Source organism: Phoca vitulina, unplaced genomic scaffold (genome assembly GCF_004348235.1).
Source record: "Phoca vitulina isolate PV1807 unplaced genomic scaffold, GSC_HSeal_1.0 scaffold40, whole genome shotgun sequence".
Classification (NCBI taxonomy): domain Eukaryota; kingdom Metazoa; phylum Chordata; class Mammalia; order Carnivora; family Phocidae; genus Phoca; species Phoca vitulina.
Genome location: NW_022589743.1, coordinates 21,553,441 through 21,578,561, shown reverse-complemented (window position 1 = coordinate 21,578,561; position 25,121 = coordinate 21,553,441). Strand labels below are relative to the sequence as shown.

Below are 25,121 nucleotides of genomic sequence, written 5' to 3'. Positions count from 1 at the left end.
CAGATAATTCCACAAGCCACCTACCTGCTGCCTGGCATTGTTTATGGTTGTGGTTCCATTCAAGGAGACTCCCCAGAGCCCACAGGAAGAGGGTCTGGAGAGAATCTGATGAGCTGAGCTGGAAGGTAGTAAGGATCTGTGGAGGTAGTAAGGATCAAAAGACTCTCTGAGGAATGAGACTTAAGAGTAGAAGTCTTGCCGCCTGCTTCCAGGATGAAGTCAGGAAGGGCACTGGACAAAGACTAGGGTCTGAAAGCTGTGGAGGAGAGCCAAGTTCATGTGAAAAGCACTAATCAAAAAGCTGTCCTTCTCCCTGGGGGCCACAGGGCGTTCAGCCCTCCTCTTCCTCTACAGGGAATATCATCAGTCACATGGTCATGTCCCATTGTATCCATTGAGGCTCTTCAAGTGAGCCTATCTATGGAGCTAGAAACCCCTAGGTCTAAACATCAGCCTCAGGGATGACAGAGCTATGACTGCCCTTTCTGCTGCCCTATGACTCACTGGAGCTCCTGAGCCCAAGCAGAGCCATGGAAGTTTATTTTTCCATGTCCTTGAATGGTACAGCCTCCCTGGCTACTCCCCTGAGCCTCCTTCAAGTCTCCATCTAAAATAGCCTTAGGGAAATGCTTCCACCCTCCATGCTTGTCCCATTTTCTCCACCAGTTCCAGGAAAGTGGGTAGGGATAGGCATGAAGGGTCTGCTCTCACTGGCTGTCACTTTGGTTTCTACGGTCCTGGAGGGGTGGGGGGGAGGTGTGTTGCCAAAACTGGGCGTCCTGGAGATCCTGGGCTGCATGGGGACCCAGGATACTACCTTCAGCTGCCCACAGGTTGGCCTAAGTTGTCTCCTGCGAAGAATGTCTTCCCAGGACGCGAGTACCACTGGCTTTTAACTATAATATCAGGATAATTAAGCTTTTCTGTGAGCACAGTTTGCTGCTGATGCAGCTGCCTGGAGCCCCGGCATTTATTGAGCACAAAGTAATAATTTATTGTCCTTTGTACGCTCAAAAGCCATCTTCATTATCAGCCCAAGACGGAGCTGCCACAAGGGCACGCCGGCCTCGCCAGCTGCCTCACTCAAGAATGTCTTCCCAGGTCACTCTTTGTGCCCTCAGGTACCAGGATGGGGTGGAGTGAGGTGGGGAGGGGGTTGCTCTCTCATGGAGAATCAGGTGAGGACCCCACCTCCTTGGCAGGCTGCTAATAGGGGAGAGGGTGGCAGGCTTGGCTGGGCGTGGGCAGCGCGGAAGGGAGGGGGCCTTGTGCCCACATTAGCAGGGCAGTTCTTCCCCAGAGCTGGCGGCGGCGCGGGAGCCTGTGCTCCCGCCTCTGGGTCTTCTGCGCCTTTGGTTGAGACTTTACGGTAAACCGCTCCTCCCGCGCCCCCGCCCCCAGCCCCGCGCGGCGCTCCCCGGCGCCGACGCCAGGCGCTGGCCGTGGTGCTGATTCTGTCAGGCGCTGGCAGCGGCGGCGGCGGCGGCCCCGCTCCCTCTACCCGGCAGGACCCCGCTCTGGCCCCCGCGCCTACGCCCCGCCGAGCCCCCCGCTTCCCCGCCGTAGCTCCGACCCGGGGCGCGGCCGCAACCGGCACCATGCGCTCGGTAGCCCTGCTGCTCCTGCCCTCACTGCTGGCGCTCCTGGCTCACGGTAAGGGACCCCGGCGTCCGGCGGCAGGACGGGGGCGGGGGCGGGGTCCCGGGGGTGGGAAGAGAGGACCGTACCGCCGCCCAGCTCCTCGCATCTGGCTGCCCAGCGCAAGCACCGCGCTCCGCCGGCTGCGCTGGCCCCCGCGCCGGCCGAGCCGGGCGGGGCGCGGGCTCCAACCGGCGGGAAGCTGCCGCGGCTCCCGCCATTCGCGCCCGGCCAAGACCTCGCCTTTAATCATCTCCCCGGATCTAATGGGATTTCTCTGCTGCAATTCATCACGCCACCCCCTCCCCGCACACACGCGCTCACCCGCGCGCTACCTCGCCACACTCCAGGCGTCTAGCAGCGCCCGGGCGCGTGCAGGAAGGGGGAGAGGGCAAGGGGCGGTGAGTCCGGATGGTCCTGCTGGCCGCCGGCGGTCCCGCCTCCCCTACTGCCCGCCAAACTTCGCTCGACTTTGCTGCCGGTACCGGGGCCCCTCGCGTCCTCACTGCGGAGGGACGGAGCCAGATGCGGCCCGACCCGGGGTTGGGACGTCGTTCGCCTCCCTCCACTTCGCGCTGCCACGCGGGAGTCGGAACCTAGAGTACAATTCCAGGGAGAAACTCGGGAGACCCGGGGCCCCATATTCAGCTACTCGCTCTGATGGGCCGCAGCGGCTGAGGTCCTGGGGTAGGGACTCTGCACCACCTTCCTCCCCAAAGTCCTTTCCTCGCACTCTTCCCCTTGCACGCTCCCAGAGCTCTTCCTCCCTCCGGGCCTGCCGTCCTGCTCAGCCCCCCGCCCACCCCACGGCCGCAGACTCATCGCAGGAGGACCGGCACCCCACCCTGCTGCCCCTGGTCCTCCGCTCACAGTCCGGTCTCCAACTTCATTGGTCCGGGGTCGAGGAAAGCTTGGCCATGAAGTGAGCAGCAAGGGAGTGCTGGGGAGAGGATGAGGGCTCTGTGCCTCGGGGAAGGAAGGTTTCCAAGTCTCCACGGGACCTGCCGCCCAGGCTCAAACAAGCATTCATCAAAGCTACGGACGCCCAGATCTTTCTTCCACTGCAGCCGGTCGGCTGGTGGGTTCGCCGGGACCTTGCTTGGAATTGGGACCCACCGTCCCTCAAAGTATATGGTTCGTAGCTTCTGATGGGGAGAAGGTGGGAGTTTCTAACCTCCTCGTTCGATCTTTTCAGGCCACGTCGGAGGTCAGGGGAGCGGGGCCGGGCCCAGGCTGGGCCCCTGGACGGCAGTTTTCTGCGCTCTGCGTCCCCAGGGACGCGGAAGCTGCTCTCTGAGCCTCCGGCTCCCGTCGCACGCGGCCCAGTGTCCTCGCCCCGCCCCCTGGCTGCCCACGCCTGGTCCTCCCTTGATGCCTAGTCCTCCCTTGGTGCCCAGTACTCAGAACCTAATGTTCACGTTGGTGGGGGTGGGGGGGCAAGGAGTCCACAAAACCCCACCCTGCTGCGGGCTGGGAGAGGAGGGGAGAAGCCTGCATCCTGGCCCAGCCATCCGAGGATGTCCCTGGGAGTCCCAGACCTGTCTTGGGGTCTGGCCACGTCTTGCTCTGGACACCTCCCCTGGGGCTCAGTGCCTGTGTCTGAAGCCTCGTGTGTGGGTCTGAGTGTGAATGTGTGAATCAGGGCCCAGTGTGTCTGGAATAACAGGTCCAAGCATGTCTGCACGTCAGGAGGTCTGGATGTTGGGTGAGGGCTCAGCAGTGAGCCGGTGTGAGGAGTGGGTAAGGCCACCAGCGTGCGCGCAGCCTCTGTTGGAGAGCTCCCTGCAGGGCTGGAGTGAGTCTGCGGGTCTCCAGGATGGCTGGTGTGGCTGAGAGTTGGGGGATCCCCACTGGGGCTGTGGGTGTAAGTGTTGGGAGGAATCTGTCCACTCTGTGGCCAAGAGTCCATGTGCCCCCAGCCAGGGTCCCTCCCTGACCCACCTGGACCTACCCAATGCCCATGGGGCCACCTGCCCAAGGGGTATATGGGGTAGGAGTTCACCTGCTGGGCAAGACCTTTATTTTCACTCCCCAAGGGAGAAGAGGAAGCAGCCCTGCAGTGCCAGGCATGAGGAAAGAGGACCTGAACCAGGGCAAGCCCTGGCATGCCCCTCATCTCAGTGGAGATTCGAGGTCCTAGTGGTCGGGGTACTGAGTTATTTCATCGAGAGGCAGTGCATTTGGCCATCTTAGGGCTCCTGGGGGCTCCAGCCATGAGAAGGCAGGCCTCGAGCAGTAAAGGCCTGGGGCTGTGACTTTGAAGCCCAGGTGGTACACCACAAGGCCTTGTGGCCTTGAGACTGCCCTCACCCCCAGCTTTGCTCACACATAGGCTGAGGGACACAGCTCTGGGCAGGCCATGAGATGCCCCTGGGAGCAGCGGCCCAGAAGTGGCTGAAGGGCCCCAGATGTCGGAGGTCTTGAAAGTGGGGGGAAGGGTGAAATCACCTTGGGCCTGGCTCAACCCCTATCCGGCCCCCCGCCCCGCAGTTGCAGGGTGGGGGAGGGTGCTGAAGATCGGTCTCTGGCTTGAGGGGCGCTGTGGGCCACCGTGATCCTCCCGACCGGAGGCTGGTGCCCCAGCAATCCTACCACAGTGCGGCAGGAAAGCGGTTCGGGAGGGCTGGCATGTGCTGCGGCCTGCTGTGTCAGTTTAATGATTTTTAATGAGCAATTACCTTTAGTCATTCTCCTAATTTCTGAATATCAATAAAGTTAATTAAACTCTGCGTGTGTGAATGTGGCCTGGGGAGATTGTGAAGGTGGAAGTGGTACAGACTGAGGTGGGCTTGGGTCTCCCGGGGCAGAGGCAACCTCCCTGGCCAGGTGACCTCGGACCCAATGCTTCCAGTCTCTAAACACTGATAAGAGTGTGTGGCGGGAAGAGGGAGGGAGGGGACCACAAGCAGGGGCTGCTCACCCTGCCAAGAACTAGGGAATGGTGTCTGGGAGGCAAGGCTGGGAGGAGGAAGGAGAGAAGGAGGAGGACTTGGCCTCCAGGAATCCCAGTGCAGAAAGCGTTAACAAACCACGCTGCCTTAACCTAAAATGGTAATTGCTGCTTCCTGCAGACTTATGGGAGGTGTGGGATTCTAACAGTACGTTTCAGGGTCTGGGGGCTGCGGCGATGCCCAAGCCAGGTCCTGCTCTCTGCCCCGAAGTCTGGCACTTTGGGGTCAAAAAGTGGCTGCTGGGGCTAAGGCCCCATGGGAGGCAGTCTAGATTTCACTCAGAGCCCCAGAGGTAGACATGGTAGACAAGAGGCTCCCCTAGGCTTCTGAGGAGACTAGAGGACCCAGAGCCTGCCATGAACTGGAAGGGAAGTCTGGGTTGGCTTCTTGGCCCTCATGGGTCTAAGCTCATCAGGCTTGGCAGGGCTTGGCACCCATCCCAGCCTCCTCAGCAGGGTGGCAGCTTAAAATGCCTTGGGGACAATAATGGGGAGTGAGGCGACACAGGGGCTGGGCTTAATTAGAAACTGGGCTTAATTAGAGCTTTCGTGCCCCTCCCACATTGGCTGCCTGAATGGTGGGAGGAATTCTGAATGTCGGCTTCCTTAGCCCCTCCCTCCACCCAGACGTAGGTGTCCAAGCCGTCCAGCCTGCCCCCACCCTCCTTGTCCCCATCCCTCCTAGCCATTCAGGGCCACATGTGGGTGTGCTGGCTGGTCTCTGCTCAGGGATGTTGCGCCCCCACCTGGGCAGAAGTGTCAGAGCTGGGTACCCCACCCCCCAAACAAGAAAGATGTGAAAAAAGGCCTATGTGTAGGGGTTACTTTACTGAAGGAAACTCTCAGCCCTGATGGTTAAGAGCCCAGGCCCCCTAGGTGGCCTAAGGCATGCCTCTGCCCTCTTGGAGTCTCCACTTTCTGAAGCGTTCAATGTAAAGTTGCACCAAGCTGATGGTTGCCAAGCCTGGGAGCACATCAGGACCTCCAAGGGCTTGTCAAGTCATGCAGATTTCTGGGTCCCCAGCTTCCTGGCCTGCTCTGAGGGAGAAAGAGCCAAGATCTAAATGTGAGAGTCTGGGGAGTGGGGGAGACAATGCTGCTAGCCATGGTCAGCAGCTGGGAGGTGAGAGAAAGGCACCACGGGGTCTTCAAGGCCCCTTCCAGACTAATTCCAGCAGGAAGCACCAGGTCCAGGAAGCCCACTCACCTAGCCAGGCCAATCAATCTACCAAACCATCCATGTTCTCAATAGCTTCTGGGCTCTTACCGTTCCTTCTGTCTGAAATTCTTTTCCCCTCCTGGGCCAGTCTCACTCCATCTCATGCTTTGGGTCTTGCCTTGGTTGGCACTTCCTGCAATTCTTCAGCCATGGTTCTTCAGGGGAAGCCTCACCTGACCTCCAGCCTGGGTCAGGGGACTCTCGGCCTCCCACCATCCCCTGCTTTCTCTCATCAAGGTACCCGTCTTGTTGGTCACAAGTGCCTGGCTGCTTGACACTTCTCTCCAAGGAGCAAGACCGAACTCAGAAAGGAGCCAACCAAGTCTGTTTTGCTCAGCCCCTCTCTCTTGGGGCAGTTCCAGAATTCCTATTTGGAAGAAGTTCAGGGTCAGAAAGGAGAGGTCGGTGCATGGCAGCTGAGCCTGTGCCTTGAGGCTGAGTTTGCGTAGCAAGCACACTATTTTTACATAGATTGTATGTTAGGATTTTTTCCTTTTCCTAAGAGTTGGCCAATTATCTCCACTGTAAATTATAGCCTTGACTTAGTTTTTTCGTTCCACAAATCATGCTGTCACGTCGTCAGCCTGAGGTGGCTTGAGGGTGGGATGCTGATGGCCATTCTGAGAAAGCTAAAGCCTGTCTCCTGCCACCCCTTAACGCCGCTGGTGTCCCCAGTGGCACAGAGCCTAGCACATGACAGGCATTAAATACACGTTGAATAACTTCACGAGAGTTGCACAGGTAGACAGTGGTGGAGGTAAGCCCGGAGCCCAGTCTTCTTGCCTCCCTCCCACACCACCTGCTTACCACCTCTGCCAGCTGAGAGAGGTGCCCTGTATGAAATTAAGGACTGATGTAAGGGAGGGGCAACCCCATGTCATCTGGCTTCTCACCATAGCCCCCTCATCTATCTCAGCTTCAGACATCCTCACAAAGTTCGGAGGAACCAACATGAAACCTCAGGAGCAGCTCTGAGCCTAGCATGCCCTTGAATGGGAAAGTGGGGGCCTGGGAGTCATCCAAGATCACAATAATTCATGTCCACAAAGCTTTCACATCTCCTGAAAGAACAGTCCCTGGAGTACCTGTATTCACAATTCACTCATTCATTCCACAGACATGTACTGAAGTGTGAGGCCTGGTCCAGAACCCTCAGGCCAAGGTTTTCACATGCTTTTTTTATTTAATACAAGAGACTAGGGGCGCCTGGGTGGCTCAGTCTGTTAAGCGTCTGCCTTCGGCTCAGGTCATGATCCCGGGGTCTTGGGATCCATCCCCACATCGGGCTCCCTGCTCGGCGGGAAGCCTGCTTCTCCCTCTCCCACTCCTCCTGCTTGTGTTCCTTCTCTCACTGTGTCTCTCTCTGTCAAATAAATAAATAAAATCTCTTAAAAAAAAAAGAGAGAGAGAAAGAGAGAGACTAGTTATCCCCTCGTTACAGATGGGAAAACTGAGTTTCAGAGGGATTAAGTCACTGACCCTGGGCTTCACAGCCAATAAATAGCCAGGCTACTCCAAAGTGCCCGCCTATTTTGCAAAACCTGGCTGCAGACAGCACTGTGTCCACTCCCCCAGCCAGAGGCAAAGCTTTAGTACAAGCCAATGGGAACCCAGGCGACTATCACTCATCACCATCACCATAATAACAACAACAACAATACTAGCGAACATTTATTAGGTACCAACTATGTCCCAGGCACTGTACTAAGCGCTTTCCATACCTTAGCTCATTTAGTCCTCACACCATCTCTAGACAGAAGTTACTACCTGCATTTTATAGGCCAAGTTCAAGCCCATGTTGTCACATAGACCCGTAAATGGTGCCCAACTTTCTTCTTGCACATTTCTGATAACAATGGCTTAGCTTTCTGATGTCCGCCCTCAGTCCTTGCTGCTGTAGATTAGGGACATTTTACCTTGCTCAGTTCTTAGTGGCAACAAATAAAACATTCTTTCTGACACTTGGAGACCAGGACAGAGCACAAGGCTGGGAGTCAAGTGACTCTTGGTCTTGGGGGCCTCGGTGAATGAGAAGACCAGTCAATCCTGTCTTGGCCTCTGGGCTACCCCAGCCTACCCCTTCAGCCCCCCCCACCCCCCGCCAGGCAGGAAAGCCCAAACTTGCCCGAAGCTCAGCTCAGCTCCTAGACAGGGCCAGGTGCCAAGCCTGCCCCAGCTTCCCTCCACCTGCCTACCTGCCACCCAGCTGCCAGCCCGGAGAGGGGAGATCGATGCCGCAGCCGCCAGCAGTGTTGTTGGCCATTGATTGTTGAGATTTCTCGGCGGGCTCTGGAGCAAACAAACCTGCCGCTTCTCCAACAACAACCCGGGTCTCCAGCTGCAGAGTCCGCAGCCTTGCTGGCAGGCAGGCTGGCGGGAAGGGGGGGCGGGGGAGGTCCTGGCTGAGCCCAGCAGTGAGTGACAAGGGACTCTGCCAGGAGATGAGAAGAAACTGATTGGTCATGGGAAGGGGGGCAATGGAGAGACTGGGTGAAGATGCTAGGGTGAACCCCAGACCCCACGCATGCCTTGTTTGGGCCAACCTCTACCTTTTTGCTCAGCCATTTTTCCATTCCTGGAATGCCATCCTGTGTCCCTCTGCCTACTTCAGTTCTCCCACCCTCTCTTTTCCTGATCATCCAAACCAGAGGGCTCTCTATCCTCTAAAAGCTAAATACCTCCCATTAGGAACTCAGCCTGACAATCCTTCTTCCACCCATCTATTCTCCATTCAAGAACCTCTATTCAACCCCTATCAGGTGCTTTGATTGGTAGGAATACAACATAATTATCACCCTGAAGGGACCCAGTTTGGAGGGGGAGCTGCCTTCTTAATAAGATCAGCTGTGACTCCCTTCCCAGTTAGACCTAGACCCTCTGATTTTAATTAAATGAGATACAAATGAGATGTCAAACAGCACCTACGTGATCCAACCACTTGCCTTCAAAAGCACAGGAGATTCCTAGCCAGGGACTGCTTTGGGTCAGTTTCTTGTCTGAGGCTAGAGGGCTCACCTTTTGGGTCTTTGAAGGTCCATTAAGTCTCTGGGACCCCTGGGCCAGGCCATCATGGTGCCCTCCATCACAACTCTTCCCATCTTTGCTGGGACTTGGTGTCCCCCAACCCCCAAACACAGCCGTTGCAGGGCCCCTCCTGGCAACAAGTCGTGTCCATGCTGCAGAATGCAAGCAGGGGGTCTCTTCCCTCCCCCCCAGGCCCCCCTCCCCTCCCCCAGCTCCTGCAGTCTCCAGGGTCCCAGCCAGAATCCTGACACCCTGGCATCAACCTCAGCATCTTCTTTGGTCTCCCCATCCTTCCCTCCCCACGGGCTCCTCTCTCTACCCTCAGGACCCTCCTTCCAGCTGGTCATTGGGCTGGAAGGACAGAACTGGAGAGCCCCTATGAAAAGTGCCTGAACCACTAAGCACCCCCTCCACACAGATGCTCATTTGCATGCTGTTTTACCCCCCTTTGCATGCTTGCTCCTTATTAAAGGCACAGAAGCAGACCCTGCCTCTCCCCACTCCTAGACCAGATCCCTCCACCCCATCCCCCATAGCTTCTCCCTCCCTCCCTCCCAGCCCAGCAGCTGAGCACCAGCTCCTTTGTCCCCCAAGCAGCCACCTGCTGAGTGTCTGGCCTGGGTCCCATCAATCCAGCAGGTGCCTAGGGAGTCCCAGAGCCTGGGAGGGGGGTTATCAGGCACTGTGAAGAGCCAACTTGTGCCTCAGGGAGGAGGGGGCATCCCCTAAGGAAGAACAGAAGAATGCTCGTCAGCATACCGGGACCCCCAGGATTTAAACCCAGTACTGGCTCTTGCTGGCTGAGTGAGCTTGTGCATTCATGTCACTTTCCTGTGCCTCAGTTTTCTTAGGGGTTCATGGTGCCTGTCCCACCTCTTTCATTGAACAGCATCAAGATCAAAGGAAATCAGAGGGGGTGGTGATGGAAGGAAACCAAAAGCCCCACTTGGGATGGTGGTCCTCCAGTAGCCAGAGCTGTCCAGCACCAGGAGGGGCTGATTTTCGATTGTCAGTGGAGGAGCCCAGTGTTGGACTATTGAGGCAGGGATGGGGAGTGAGCACCAGCTCGTCCAGGTCTGACCAGAAAGGTGAGACTAGCACTACAGAGGGATGAAGGCTGGATTCAGGGTGTTTCTAAGAGCCTTTGACCTTTGCTTGCTGCTCTGATGGACACTGTCTTAGACATCATTTACATCTGGCAAGGGGATGTGTTAGTGATTTGAAACATCTGGTCCAGCAGCTGGCAGGCCCCCTCCTATCATGAGGCCCTATTTTCTGGCTGGTTAGAGAAAATGGGGGAAAGAAAGTCGCCTTCTTTTGAGGACAGAAAAGCCTCTGGCATCTCCAGGCAAAGGGGTGAAGGTGGGATGAAACGAGGCATGCCTGAGAGAGGTCATTAGTATATTTATTTATCCAGCCTCCCCTTGCTCCCCTTCCCTCATTTCCCATTCACTTCTTGCTCATCCCCTGGTAGAGCTCTAGTCCTGCCCTGCTGGGTCCAGCCACTGCCATCCCATCCCCCTCTTGGCTTACCAGCCAGGCCAGAAAGAAACCTGCTGCTTAGGTTGAGGTGGTGCTCCTGAGACTCTAGCCACCTGCGTGGACCCTGAGTCTGCTCTCTGTTGCACCCGTATCCCTGATGCTGCCCACTGGCCCTTCCCGACCCTGGGCCTCAAGCAGATGAGACTGGAGGGGACAGGGAAGGAAGACATAGCCCTCTCAACTCAAAGCGACCACACATCCAACCTCCTTGGAGGTCAAAGCAAGGTTGGGACAGGAGAGAAGGCTGAAGGGTTGGGGGCTGAGCAGCTGGGTCTATCTGGTATTCCTGAGGGTCCTGGGAAGAAAAAGCCCCAGATGTGCAAAGAGTGCTGTCTGTGTGCATCTCTACCTGGCTTGTCCATCTTTCCCTGGGTGTCCATGTCCGTATGCCCCTGCATATCTGGGTGCTTCTATCCCTGTACCCTGGGACTATGGCCCTGGGTGTTGGCACAGCAGGCCCCAGCTAAGGCTGGTGTCTCCCCCTCCCTGGAGCCCCCTCCATTCTTTTCCTCCCCAACTTTGGGCTCCACTGACCCCTCAAGGAGACTTGTAGCTGGAGCTGCTGCTGCTATTTTTAGCAGCTCTGTACCCCTCCCCTCCCCCACTCAGGCTTGCTGGGGAAGTGGGGAGGACAGGCAGAGCCTGGGGAGCCTCACAGTCTGGAATGCTGGGTGGGTAATGCCCTCTCCCCCCAAGTCCTACAAGGCTGTGGAGGCAAGGGGAGCCTGGGCTTGTCCATAGGTGCAGGGCCCATACCCTGGGGCAGATTAGGCTCCATCCCACTTGCCTAGGGCTGGGAGAAGGTCCCAGGCTGTTCTCTCCCTCCCTTCTCCCCAAGTTCCTAAGAGCAGAGCCCAGGTCTCTAGTGACTCTTCCCTAAGTTGTTCGGAAGTAGGCCGAACTGGCAAAGCCTAGCACACCATAGGTGCTCAAAAATATTCAATCCTCCTCAGGTTCTTTTCTCACACTTCCACCCCCCACTTCCCAGCTTGCCCCCCCCAATGTACATACATGCAAATATACATACATAACACATGCACATACACACTCGCACACAGGTACACACATACACACAGCCTAGCCTTCAAGTGACCAACAGAGAGAGGTGAGGAGACTGGGATCCAGTGCCATACAGAAGGCAAGTCAAAAGAGCACAGCGCCCCACGTTGCCAGCCCCCCGCCCCCACCTTTACTACCGCCCAAGAGGCTCCATCAGCTCCTGAGCTTGGGCACCACCTATAAAGGCGGGGCTGTGACTCTCCACCCAACCCACCCAAAGACTCTAAAATGTCCAAGTACTGTATAAAAAACCAGACAGATCCAGAGAAGGCAAGACAAGCTCAAGGTCACAGAGCCTGTCAGTGGAGAGAGCCACCTTCATGCTGGAGTCAGGGTTCTGACAAGCCCTCACCAGGCTCCCCAGCTTCACAGCTAAGAACAGATACTCTAGTGATTTCCTGGGGAGAGAGTGGCCAGAGCATACATCAGCATTAAGGACCAGGGCAGCCCAGGGGTCTGGGTTCAGCGCCTCTCCATCCCTAGCCAACTCTCCCAGTCCATCTCCTCTCAGATGCAGCTGACAAAAGCAACCACAGGGCAAAAATCACAAGGTCCAGGACACAACATTGGCCTTTGTGCACAGAACAAGCCTCCTCATCTGACTTCAAGGCCCCAGAATCTTAGGGCTACCGTGCTGTTAATTCAGCTCCGTGGCAAACACGGGCCCTGGGAGCAACCTCAGTGGTGTTGGCTTTTGAACTTCAGGGAAGGGGCAGCAGCCCAGAGATGCTGGTCTGGGACTCAGGAAGGTACCTGCTCTGGGGCCCTGACACCCTATGGCCCTGTCTTGCTGGACTTGGTGGCTGGAAGGAACTGTCCATGGGAGGTACCTGGAGTGAGGCAGGGGCAGAGGATGGAGCGGATGGTTGCTCCTCCCTAGATCAACTCCTGTTCCCCGACTTCACCACTGGGCTGGGCTGAGCTGGCCCTGGTACGGGCTCCAGGGAGAATGCAGTCCCTGCCTTCACAGCCTTTTTCGTCCCAGCTAACATCCCAAGGTTTTTCATTCAGAGAAATACATCCCTGCTGCTGACAAGGTGGTGATTGGAGCATTAGTGCTGGGGGAGGGCTGATCTGAGCACCCAACTCAGGGCCAAGTCCCTCCGCTTGCCCTGGCCACACTACTTGGCATAATCAGAGTGGAGTATGGCAGATTGATGAGCTCACAGGCTGATGAGGGAGGTGATGCCAAAGGGACCCCCGCTGCTCCTCCTACTCTTCCAGTCTGCCCCAGGGGTGAGGGTCAATTCTACTGCCCCCACTCCAAGGCCACCCGCCATCCTTTCCCCTGGGGACCCCAGTTCGGTGCCACTTGCCCAGGCCCAGGAACTGAGGGCAGGCAGGGCTAGGGCCCCCGGGTCCCCGGGGCCAGCAGGCAGGAGAGGGGAGCACAAGGCTGCAGGAGAAGGGGGAGCATGCAGCAGGTGACGTTGTAGCAGAGGCCTCATTAATCACCTCTCCAGCCCCCAGCTCTGCAGTGCTGAGACCATATTAGATTTTAAATTGGAAAGCAGAGAACATGGCAGTTAGCTGGGAGCTTCCTCTACCCTGGGACCCTGGTCAGAGCCTCAAGGGACGGAGGGTGCAGTGGGGAGAAGAGAAGAGAGCTGGCCCCACCGCAGTCCAGAGCCCTATCCCCCCCACACCCCCACACCCCCAGCCCATGTACCCAGAGCCTGAGGAGCTGTCCAGGCCACCTGGAAAGAGTCAGGTTGGGGTCCAAGAAGGGGGCAGAGTAAAAAGGAGGGAGCACAGCACCCACCTTGGGGAAAAGTGCATCCCTTCTAGGAGCTAGTGCCTTTTTGGGTTTGAGGACTGTAGGAAGCCATGTTCCAGGGTAAGCCATCCATGGACAAGGACAAATAGTAATGACTCTAGCCCATGCATGTGTTTGGACCCGCATGCACGCGCTCATGTACACCCACAGATCCTCATCCTCATACATGCGTACACAAACAGCAACTCAGTGTGGTAGAAATTTCGAGCCCAGGCTGGGGCACAGGCAGACCCAGTTCAAACCCCTTATTTGCCACTTTCTTCCACTATGAACTAGGATGATTTACTTTGCTTCTCATTCCTTCATATGTAAAGTGGAAAATATTGATTCCAAGGCTGCTGCTCTGGGTGGAAGACAGCTCTCTAGGAGGTCCACGCCTGTCCATAGAGGGTGTTCAATAACTCTGGGTGCCCTGCCATGGCCTCAAGGTCAGGCAGCTGCTCTGCGGCTGCCCAAGGAGCCCTGGGGAGGGCAGGCCAGGCTCCCTGCCCCCTGTGCTCCTGACTGGGCAGTGAGGGTGCAGCAAGTCAACAAAGCACAGCGGACATTGTCATGGGACATTCACATACCCTGGTCCCATCCTGGGCCAAATCCCCGGAGGCCAAGCATTCCTGGCTGTCCGCCACCCACAAAGTCCTCCTAAACTGGCTCTGCTTGAACTCCCAAAGTGGCCCAACAAACACCCTACCCCTCAGAACACCAGTGCTCAGCCAAGGTTGGGAAGCCAATATCAGCCATCGGTGGGCAGCATTCATCCTTCCCTGAGGGGTGAGTGGTGATACACCCAGCTCTCAAAAGGCCTTTATGGAAAATCTGAAGAAGTCCCAGGGCTCCTTGTCATTTCTCCCTGCCCAACCCCCATCTCCAGTTTTCCAGGCTCAAAGGAGGGGAGCAGATACTGCCACGCCATCTTAACTCTTCTCCAGGACCCCGGCTCTAGGCTCTTCCCTTCTGCGAGGCGGTGAATACTGCTGGAGGTGAGGTCAGGTACGAGCTACACTTCCCTTAGGGTAGCACTAACCACATGTGGCCATTTCAGTGTAAGTTCATTAACATGAAATACAATTTAAAATTCCGTTTCTCAGTCTCCCAAACCACATTTCAAGGTCTCAATAGCCATGTGTGGCTACTGGTTACCACACTGGACACGCAGATATAAAATGTTCCCCTCACTACAAAAAGTTCTGTTAGCACAGCTCCAGGGCTGGCCCACCCCTGGGTTGGAATCTGATACATTCAAATTCGTCATCTTGGGAGGACTGGGTCATCCTGGGTCTCAGTTTCTCCATCTATAAAATGGAATAATGGAAGTTCGCATCTCATAGAGTTATTGTGGGAATTGAACAAGTTAATTCTGGTAAAGCACTTCGAATGGTGCCAGGCATGTGACAAATTCTCAGTCAACAGTAGCGCTCCGTATTTTTATTCACTAGTCCTTCGTGGCTCGCTGGATCCTGGGAGTGGGGCCCTCGGATACTTTTCCCATTTTACTGGTGGGGAAATGGAGACTTGGATTTGGGAAGTGATTTGTGCAGGGGAACCCAGCCTGTTAGGGGCTGGACCAGGACCAGGTGGGCTGACTCCTGGCTGGTGGCCTCTACTTACCCCCACACCTGCTCTCTCCATCTAGCAAGAAGACCCCAACCCTGAGATGCCAAAGCCCAGGGTTATCCACCACCCCAACCCAGGATGGTGGGAGACAAAGCTACCCCCTGGCAGCTTAGGAAGTAGTGAACTCTCTGTCCCCAGAGGTACGCCTACAGATGGTACACAGCCCCAGAAGATTCAGAGAGTTTATTCTTCAGAGCAGTTGGTCAAGATGCTCTCTGAGCCCCAACATCCTGAGTCCCAGCCCTGCCCCAAGTTTGCTGTGTGACCTGGGAAAGCCCTCTGGACTCAGTTTCCTCTGTGTAAATGAGGGAGGGCTCAGATTCTAAGGATCAGTGATTTCCTTGCCTGGAGCCTGACCAAGAGGAGGTGCCCCCATTCATATCTACACTCCAGATTTGACTGGACTGCCAGGGGTTGGCCAAGAAAGGGTAGTAAAACGGTGTGATGGGGAAGGTGGTCAGTGACAGAGAAAAAGAGGGTAATCTGGGACTGGGCGACCCACTAGCTTGTGCCGGCAGACGCTCTTCATCAATTGCCAATTGGGGCTGTGCTGGGGAACTGCCAAGGGCTGGCTGCCCATCTTTTCCCTGTAGGACCCACCCCTGCCCGCCTCTGCCCTCCCCTGCCCACCCTTGCTGAACAAGGGCCAGGCACTTTGGGGAGAAGGGAGCCTTCCAAGTGTGCAGACAGGCAGAATCCTTGAGCCCACCCTTCACTGTGCCAAGCACCAGGGGTCAGTATTTGTGGGCAGAAATGTGGGAAGAGAGAGGCCGCGTGCTGGACCCTTGCCACAGACACAAGCTGTACATGTTCCGGGGGCCCACCGGGGAGTGCCCCCAGGAGGTCAGAGGTGGGAGCGATTGTCATCCATTGGGCCAGCAGTAATGGCTCCCCAGAAGGGGGATAGGAGCTGGGCCTAGTAGGATGGGGAGGGTTTGAAGAGACAAAGGAAGGGTGAGCAAATGGGGCAGAAGGAGGAAGGCACCTGTTCTAGCAAGAAAGGTCCCTTTGAGTGTATCTCTGCCCCTGCTCCAACCACTGCCCCCATCGGACACCACCGGGACTTCCTTCCCCATCACCCCAAGCTGCAGGGCTCTCAGGACAAGTGCCCTCGGATAGTGGAGCCAGGTTGCAGGAGAGACAGTCGGGAGGCCCCAGTGAGAGCAGTGGACAGAGCTGAGCTATGGAGCTGTCCAGCTCGGGGTTCCAGTCCCAGGCTTGCCACTCATTAGCCGTGAACCCCTGGATATGTTACTTAACCATTCTGGACCCGGGTGTCTTTATCTCTGGGGATAAACCCTTCCTCTAAGGCAAACCTCCTTAGAGGAAGGGGAGGATAAGAGTGGCATGTGAAGGTACTGGGTGCGTGGCGGCTACACAGTAAGCACTGAGTAATGGCAGCTGTTACCTGGCCCAGCTGCCTGGCTCCAGACCACAGGAGGCAGAATGTGTCCATTCAGGCTCTGCCATAGCTTCTGAGTGACCTTGGAGCAGCCACGCTCCAGCTCTGGGCCTCAGTTTCCCCATTTGTCATATGGGGCTTATATTGCCTTTCCTGTTAATACAAGTAGTCAGATAGCAGCAAACCTACCTCCGATGCAGGGATACTGGCTGTAATTACTACAGTAGCATATGGAATCAGAAGGCTCTAGAACTGGACCTATGCGGCCCTGCTAGCCTCTAGCTGGGGCCTCTTATTTCAGGGGGCAGGCCTGGGCCCAGTGGTACTGTCACTACGGAGACCAGGTTCCGGCTCTGAGGGGCCCAGGCGCTCTCACTCCCAGGACCTCTCTTCCCTCCCATGGGCTCTGGGATAATGAGGGTCTGCAGGGGCCAGGCCCTCACTAATCCCCTATTAAAACTTGAAAGGGGCCAGGGAACCTCCAGAATAAACTCATTAACTTTTATGGGATAATAAATGTATCCCATTAAATTCTCATTCTTACACTGGGCCAGCTTAACCTCCAGAACCCAGAAGGGTGGGCTCTCTTCCCACAGTATCCCCAAGCGCCCCCCTATACCCACCTGCTGTCATGCCCCCCCCACAACCCCAGCTGAGAGCTGGTGCTACCACAAAGTAGGGATCAAGGCTGACCTCATCTCAGAACTCTGGGCACCCCTTCCCCGTGCCGGCTGTGGCTTCCTCCTTAGGAGGCCAGCAACTTTGGCCCTCTGCAGGAACTATCAGAGGGACAGGGGCCCCTTCTGCCCTTGCAGAGGATGGGGTGGGCCCGCAGATGTGAGCAGAGGCCTGTCTCTAAATGGCCCTCACCAAACCCAGATGTCCCCATTCCACAGATGGAGAAACAGAGGCCCAAGTGGGCCAGCCCCTTCCCAGGTCACAGAGCCAGTGAGGCATTGATTTGGGATTGGAACCTGAGGTTTTCTGGCTGGCTGGTGCAGAAAGATTTGCAGAAACAATAGCACCAAGTGGCGCGGCCCAGCTGGCCCTGAGGTGGCATCTGGAGTCTGTTCCCAGTGGTGCAGCAGGTCCCCCAGGCAGGGCCACTGCATTGTGACCCCATTCCTTCATCACTGCCTCCACAGACCAATTCCAGCTCCACAGCCCGCCAGCACTATAAACCCTCGGCAGCCTCCTGGGCCTCAGCGAGCCTCAGTTTCCCCATCTATAATACAAGGCTGATAACACCTACCTAGTTGGATGTTATGAAGAAAAGTCCACAGTCGTTCTAGCTTCCCCTAAGCAGAGGCTAGACAACTCCCCACCCCCACCCCATCCAATCCGGGGCTGTCGGGGGTGGAGCACCGGACTCCCATCTCTCCCCCACGAAGCTGGGCCCTGGGGAAGAGGGGGCAGGGCAGGTGGCCTTCCCTGGGAGGCCCAGTGTGGGCCTGGCGGGGGAGGGGCCTCCAATCCCAAGAGGGGCCACGGTGGGGGGGAGGGGGGCGGCGTGGGCCGGGAGGCGGGAGCGGGAGAGAATCCACCGGGGAGGCATCCTGAATGGCTCATTAGTGCCGATGAAAGCCTTTTTTCATTTCGTCTAAATACTTTAAACAGGGCTCCCTCCGATGTCTATTTGCATAGCTTAAGAGCTAATGCGGGGGGAGGGCCCAGGCGGCGGCAGGGCCACGCCGGGCCGGGGGCTGCCGGGGAGCTCCGGGGCTCGTCCGCGGTGGGGATGGCGGTGGCGGGGAGGAAAGGGGTGTTTCCCGGTCCCAGCCCTCTTAAAGGAAGAAGCCCCGGGGCCTGCGTCCCTCCTGGAGGAGAGGAGAGAGGCCAGCCCCGGGAGTGCATTCCTGCCTTCTGGCAGCAGGCGGAGCGGACAGGTGGGGATCGTGGGGGACCTGTCCACCTCCTACACGCAGGCCTTAGAGGTAGTTGCCTTTTGCGGGACGGGGGCAGTAATATCCTCCCTTAACAGATGAGGATGCTGACATGCTCGGGGTCACACACACTGCTACCCACCGGGGAACACGATCCCTCAGACAGCAGAGGCCTCCAGGGCGGTCCTCTTCCCACCCCAGGCCTGCCTCAGTGTTGCCCTGACAGGGGTGGGTGGGTGCTGCCAGGCCCCCACCCTGTGGTCTCTCCCTCAGTGCTTCCCTCGAAACTACAATTTAGAGCAAGCAGCAAACGTCTCCTAAAACCCCTCCAAAGTGCCCATTTTACAGCTGAGGACACAAAAGCTCTGAGAGGCAACTTTCCTGGGCTCAAGTGAGTTTCAAATGACAGCGCTGACATCTGAACGCAGGGATGTGGGACACAGTGCCCCTGCCCAGAGAAACCAGTGGTTTTTGTTTCTGCTTTGGGGTCCAGACTCAGATGTGCTTTGGGCACGGGGTCGGTGCTCTCTGGGTCCCAGCCAGAGGCTTCCTGAGAGTCCAGACCAGGTCAGGCTCGACTCAGCTTCCAGATGCTAGAAATTCTGGCCCCAGCTCTACTTCCAAATTGTGTGAGACCTTGGACAAGTCCATTCTCTCTCTGAGCCTTAGTCTCCTCAGCTGGCTAGGGGGTTCTCCGCTGGACAGCTCCGCTCTCCTTCTCCTGTGAGGCAGCCCAGTATCCTGGGAAGACTAAGGCTTTGAAGCCAGATCGGCAGAGGCTCAAACCCCAGCTCCACCACTGTGTGACCGGGCGAGTCCTCACCCCACCTCTCCAGGCTTCAGGTTCTTTGTAATTCCCATCTCGCGGAGTTGCCATATCAATGAAATAATGCAAGATCTGAGAACAGCCTGACTGAGCATGTGGTCCCTGACACCCCCTTTCACTATGCCCGGCATCACATGCTCCCTCTCTGTCAGTCTCTGCACCTTTGAACTCAGCCCTGGTGGAGAACCTGAGGAGCCTGGTGGCAGGGAGGGCAAGTCAGAGGGCCTCAGGCTTCCATCAGAGTCACCCAGGATATCTGGATATGCCCTCTCCCCAGAAATGGCTTGTCTCCCCAAAATTATCTTACCCTCTCTGACAGTGGGTAGCACCCTCCGGGACCAAGTGGCAGCTGATTGCGGAATCAATTTGCTCGTTTGATATGCTATCTCGATCCCATTTAACCGAGTGCTCAGTCCCCCCAGATAACACAATCAGTGCAATCGACAGTGACGGGAGGTGCCCATTAGCTCCGCTCCATTGCCCCGCACCCACCTGGCAACCAGCGGGAGGAGCTGTGCCCGCTGCGGTCCCTTCCTGAGACAGAGGATCTCTTTGCCCTCCCTCCCCCAGAGAAGAATCCCACAGGTACCTCCCCCGGGAGCCACAGGCCACATCTCTTATGGGGCAATCCTGGAAAGGGACACTTGGTCTTTAGTCTATGTGATGAGGAAGGCTCTTCTTCCTTGTGCTATGTTAAAATCAGTCTCTGTTCACCTGGAAAGACCGTATGACATCTGGGAGGTGGGCAAAGAGAGGAGCCCTGTCCTGGCATGTCATAGGCACTGCCCGGACCCTCGTTGCTGACTCAAATGAAAGACACAGGGCACTGGCAGACCATCTGCTCTGGGGGGTATGGGCCTGGCTGGGCATCTAGTTTGGGCATTGTGTTGTTGATGACTGACACAGAATGCCAAGGCACAGATGGGCTGCTTTGGTGGGCATCTCAGGAGATAAGGGTTGGTCCTGTTTTCTCGGGGCTTTGGGGCACCAGGACCCCTCTGACCCAGAGCAATGGAGAGCCAGCTCTCTGACCTGCACTCACCTCTCCCACCCCATCTCCTCCCTCCTCCCATTTGTCTGACACATCAGAGCTGCTATGGGCTCCTGAACAGAATGTAGGCCATCTGCCACTTCCTCATGCCTGCCAATCCATGGGGTGGGTGTGAGCCTGTGGAATGACAGCCCCACCATCAGACATTCAGAGGAACCAACCTTCTTCTTGCAAACTATTAACACCCTCGCTGTGTTTCCCGTCAAGTGCTCATGCAGCCATTTTGAGAGCTGTTAGAATCAGAATATCCTCCCAGGCTTCTCAGAGCTGGCAACATTCTACATGAGCTGAATCTGGAGCCAGCATCCATTGACCTTTTCCTGGCAGTTAAGGATCTAGAGAGCCTAGTGGGCCACAAGCAGAATATACATCATCTGTCCAGCTATGTGGTTGAAAAGTCAAAATAATCAATAGCAGAGCAATCTGTACCTCAAACCAGCAGGAGCAACCAAGTTTCATCTTCCATAGCCTATGTAATTGACTAGTAGTGGCTGCCTGGATAACTGTGTTGAGAAGGATTCTGAAGCCCCATGTGGCTCAGCAAGAAATACCCAACATTGGTTAACAGTGTCTGCCATGGATTGGGGCTAACTGTTCTATCCCTGCTTTAGACCCTGCCCTAGATGGACCCTGGCTAGTACCACAAGAAAGATAATGGGGGCAAAAAAAGAAAGAAAGATAATGGGAATTCAGAGAGATGTCTCAAATAAGGAAAAAACGTAATATCAGTTATCCTCAATTAATCCTAAAAAAGAAACTCCATTTTACAGATGAGTAGACTAAGTTTCAGAGAGTTTAGGTTATTTGCTTGAGGTCACACAGCCCGGAAGTGGAATGGATTTGGGATTTGAAGCCACATATGCTTTATTCTAGAACTTGGCTCTTCCCCCTCTATTCACATCACTGTTCTAAAAGGATTAAAAAAAAAAAAAAGATAAAAGAAATGATTTTCTGAGAAGTGAGAGAAATAGGACATAATGGAACCCTAACAGAGATGTCATGTACCCATGAGGGAATCTAAAATAAAACCCCAGGGCGCCTGGGTGGCTCAGGCAGTTAAGCATCTGCCTTTGGCTCAGGTCATGATCCCGGAGTCCCGGGATTATGTCCCACATCAGGACTCTCCCTCAGCCCCTAACCCCACTTGTGCTCCCACTCTCTCTCAAATAAATAAATAAAATTAAGAAAAAAAATGAAAAAATAAAACAAAACCCCCAATATATGAAGCATTTCCTGAGACTAATGACCAGCAGAATGACCTATAATCTCAGGCAGAAAAGTCACTGGGGGATGGCCTTCTTGCCAAGGGTTTTACCTCGGGTCTTCAACTCACTGATTAAAGCCACTTCCTTTCTTTGGCCTGTTTCCTCATCTATCAAATAAGGCCCTGATTGGGAATGGCAAATATTTATCTCTTATTTCGGTCTGAGGTATCAAACATGGCTGCCTGGAGTGTTGTGTTGCGAAGGATTCTGAGGTCGAATGTGAGAAGAGCAGGAAATCGTGGAAAGGTAAATTAGTAGTGTCCACCCCTGTTGTTGGAGGAGAGAGGATATCTCACGTGACATCCTGGAAATAGGTGATATCATCTCATTTCCAGCTCTCGAATTCTACAGCTCCTGATTCTCAACAGTGAGCACGCTCCCCAAGCCTCTCTGTCAACAGAGAGGTGGATCTTCTCCTTACGATCTGGACGGGGTGTGATGCTGTTCACTGTGGGGCAGTGAGAGAACCTCTGATCATTCGTTATTATTTCAGGACTCTCCTCAGAGGCCCCACCCACGAGGGAAGGGCAGGCCCCGGGCATCGAGGAGACGGATGGGGAGCTGACAGTGGCCCCCACACCAGAGCAGCCAGAACGGGGCGTCCACTTCGTCACCACAGCCCCTACCCTGAAGCTGCTCAACCACCACCCACTACTCGAGGAATTCTTACAAGAAGGGCTGGAGGGCGGCGAGGAGGGGATGAGGCCAGCACTGCCCTTCCAGCCTGACCCACCAACACCGTTCACCCCGAGTCCCCTTCCCCGCCTGGCCAACCAGGACAGCCGTCCTGTCTTCACCAGCCCGACTCCAGCCATGGCTGCAGCACCCACTCAGCCCCAGGCCAGAGAAAGACCTTGGAGCCTGGAGTCAGAGTCCCCTGTGCTTCGCATCACAGCCCCCCTACCGCCTGTGCCCAGCCCAGGCCCCGGGGAAAGGCCCAGTACCACACCCCCTAGCAGAGCATGGACTCCGACCCAAGAGGGTCCTGGAGATATGGGCAGGCCATGGGCTCCAGAGGTCAGGTCCCAGACCCTGGGGCTCGGGACGGAGGGAGCCATCATGACCTCTACAGCATCAGGGGACGATGAGGAGACCACCACCACCATCATCACTACCACCATCACCACCGTCCAGCCACCAGGTCAGCTCCCTGCTGGCTTGCAGATCTGGAAATGGGGGATGGGGGACCCGCGGGGCCCTATAGTCCTCTGCCCTGTCACTATGCCAGCCTGCCTTGCCCTTTGGCACCAAGGGCCAGCCTGCAGGAGGCAGGTGGGTGGGAGCTGGATGGCCTGGGTTCAAATCCCAATTGGAAGCAATGACAACAGACCCTAGGAATTTTGCTGAACCTCTCCAAGCCTCATCTGTAAAATGGTGGTAAGACCCACCTCATTGAGCCATTGTGACAAATGAGATAAGAATGCACCTAGTAGGTGCTCAGGAAAAGGTGGTCCCCTTCTTTCAACAGGGAAATAGACACCCCAAGAGCTGGGCTTCACCACACACACACACACACTGGTCAGCCTTAGTTGAACCAACATCACCAGAGCTGGGCTTAGCCTTGTATTTCCTCCTGCCTCCCAGGCCCTTGTAGCTGGAATTTCTCAGGCCCGGAGGGCTCTCTGGACTCCCCCACGGCCCCCAGCTCACCTACAGATGCCGGCCTGGACTGTTTCTACTACATTACCGTCTACCCTGGCTATGGTGTAGAAATCAAGGTAAGAGACCTGGTTCCCACAGGGACAAAGCCGGAGCTAGTGTGTTATTTTTCCAGAAAGGTGCTGGCTACTGGGAGAGGTGGGGATGCTCAGGGGCATCAGTTGGCCTAGAGCCAGGGCTGGGCCTAAAACTTGGCCAGCTTCTGCCCTACGCACCAGGGAGTGAAGAGCTACTGTTGCCAGGGGCTTGATCAGGAGCTCAGGAGAGCTTGAGGAGGGCCCTACTCTTGGATGAGCAGGGGAGTGGGTGAGTGTCTGAATTTACGTGGCTGGGGAGCAAGAATGCAGGACTTCGTGGTTGGGCCTGAAAGAGCCAGGGGCCTCATTGACTGAATTATTCACTCACTCATTCCTTCAGCAAATACTCCCTGAGCAGCTCCTCTGGGCCAGGCCCTGCTGGCTCCTGTGCTGCAGAGTTGAGGAAGACAGACACGGTGCACCACCAGAGAGAGCCATCTGGTGGGCGAGTCAGACCCCCAGCCCCAGCCTCCTGCCCCCTGCCTCCCTGGGCCATCTCATCCCTCCCTTGGGATTAAGACTCTCTCTTAATCCTCAACCCTGAGCCCACAGGTCCTCATGGATGTCCCACAGCCTCTTCCCCCTCCACGTGCCTCAAAGCCAATTCTTCCCTTTTGCTCCCCCAAACACACTTGCCACACCACTCCTGACCTCAGAGACGGACACCTTAACCCTTCAGAAACATGGCGCAGGGCCACCACCGTGCTGTGCATGGTGAGGCCAACTTGGCCCTTCTCTCTCTCTCTTCCCTGAGTCTTACTTGCCCCCACTGTCCTCTGCCTCCACCTTAGTCCCTTTTTTTATTATTATTTTTATTTTATTTTATTTTATTTTATTTTATTTTATTTTATTTTATTTAAGTAAGCTCTTACGCCCAACGTGGGACTTGAACTCATGACCCGAGATCAAGAGCCGCATGTTGTACAGACTGAGCCAGCCAGGCGCCCCTCCACTGCAGTCATCTTTCCCATATGAAATCAGTCCTCCCCTCCATACCTCCCCAGAGGCCTCTGAACCAAGGCCAGTCCCTCTGGCCTGTGTCTAGCCACTCCCTCCCTCATAATCTGCCCCCCACCCCCCCACCCCCCACTTTGCATTGAGCAGCTTGCAGCTAACTGGATGGGCCGAGCCCACTTTCCCCACAAGCCCCAACTGTATGTGCTGGTCCCTCTGCCCAGAAGAGTCATCCCACTATCCCTTCCCAGGACTCTTGGTGTCGCTTTCTCTGTGACTTCTTTCCTGATGCCCCATCCTACGAGTTTGTTAATAGCCGGCCACATCCCCAGCTAGACTGTGAGCTCCTTGAGGGGTACCCTGGAGCACAGGGCCCAGAATGGGGTCTCCGTGGACTGGCTGAATGAATGCACAAATGGATGGAGGAGAGAAGGAAGGAGGTGACGGTAGCCTGAGTCTGGAGACAGAATGGAGGTAGGGGCAGACATTCGGCCTAGCTGAGGCCATCAGGCAGGTGACTGGGGAGCAGAGGGAAGGGGGCAGAGGAGGAGTCCGGGAAACAGGGCAGTGTTGGCTGCTCCCAGCTCTCAGCCTGTTCCCCACCCATCCCAAAGCCCCTGGTTCTGGGCCTGGAGCCAGCTACACCTGTCCCGGGGATATCAAGGCCAGGTCTCTGAGCCAGGCCCAGAGGAGGGGGGACCCTCTCCCACCACGGGGGGGTCCGTCCCCTTCCTTCTGTGACTGTTTGCTCCCATTCTGCCAAGCCTTGGACCCTTGCTCTGGGCTGGCAGGGAGGGTAATTAGGAGCAGCCACCCCCCCACCCCGAGCCATTAGCACTCAGTGCTGCTTAATTAAGGTAATTAATGTAAAATCATCACCTAATGAGAGGTGGCACCGGCTGTGGCTCACCGGGTGGAAGGCGCCAGCTGCAGGTGTGGGGAAGGGGGTGGGAAGGGCAGATGCCAGGCTGGGGGCCCCCCACCATTCCCACCGAAGCCCACCGAAGCCCACCGGGCCAGGCTGGGCCCAGTCCTGGTACTCGCCGCAGTGGGGCAAGATGCTGGCTCTGCCTGCTCCAGCCCTGGCCCCGGGCACCAGCCCCACCCTGGATGCCCACCCCCCTCTTACAAGCCCTGTGTCTGTTGTCTGGTGCTGCCACATTTTTTTTTTCATCAGAATGCAA

At 56.2% G+C, this 25,121-nt stretch overlaps 1 protein-coding gene across 4 annotated transcripts in view; it reads left to right on the top strand.

Moving 5' to 3' along the window:
• Window positions 1-1,434: 1,434 nt before the first annotated feature.
• SEZ6 (seizure related 6 homolog) overlaps window positions 1,435-25,121 on the top strand; it is a 43,033-nt gene continuing 19,346 nt past the window's right edge. For all 4 annotated transcript variants that reach the window (XM_032428779.1, XM_032428778.1, XM_032428777.1 and 1 more), the window contains exons 1-3: window positions 1,435-1,653; window positions 21,741-22,388; window positions 22,832-22,965. In XM_032428779.1, coding sequence (XP_032284670.1) covers window positions 1,599-1,653; window positions 21,741-22,388; window positions 22,832-22,965 — 837 coding nt within the window. In that variant the 5' untranslated portion in view covers window positions 1,435-1,598. The remainder of the gene's footprint in view (window positions 1,654-21,740; window positions 22,389-22,831; window positions 22,966-25,121) is intronic.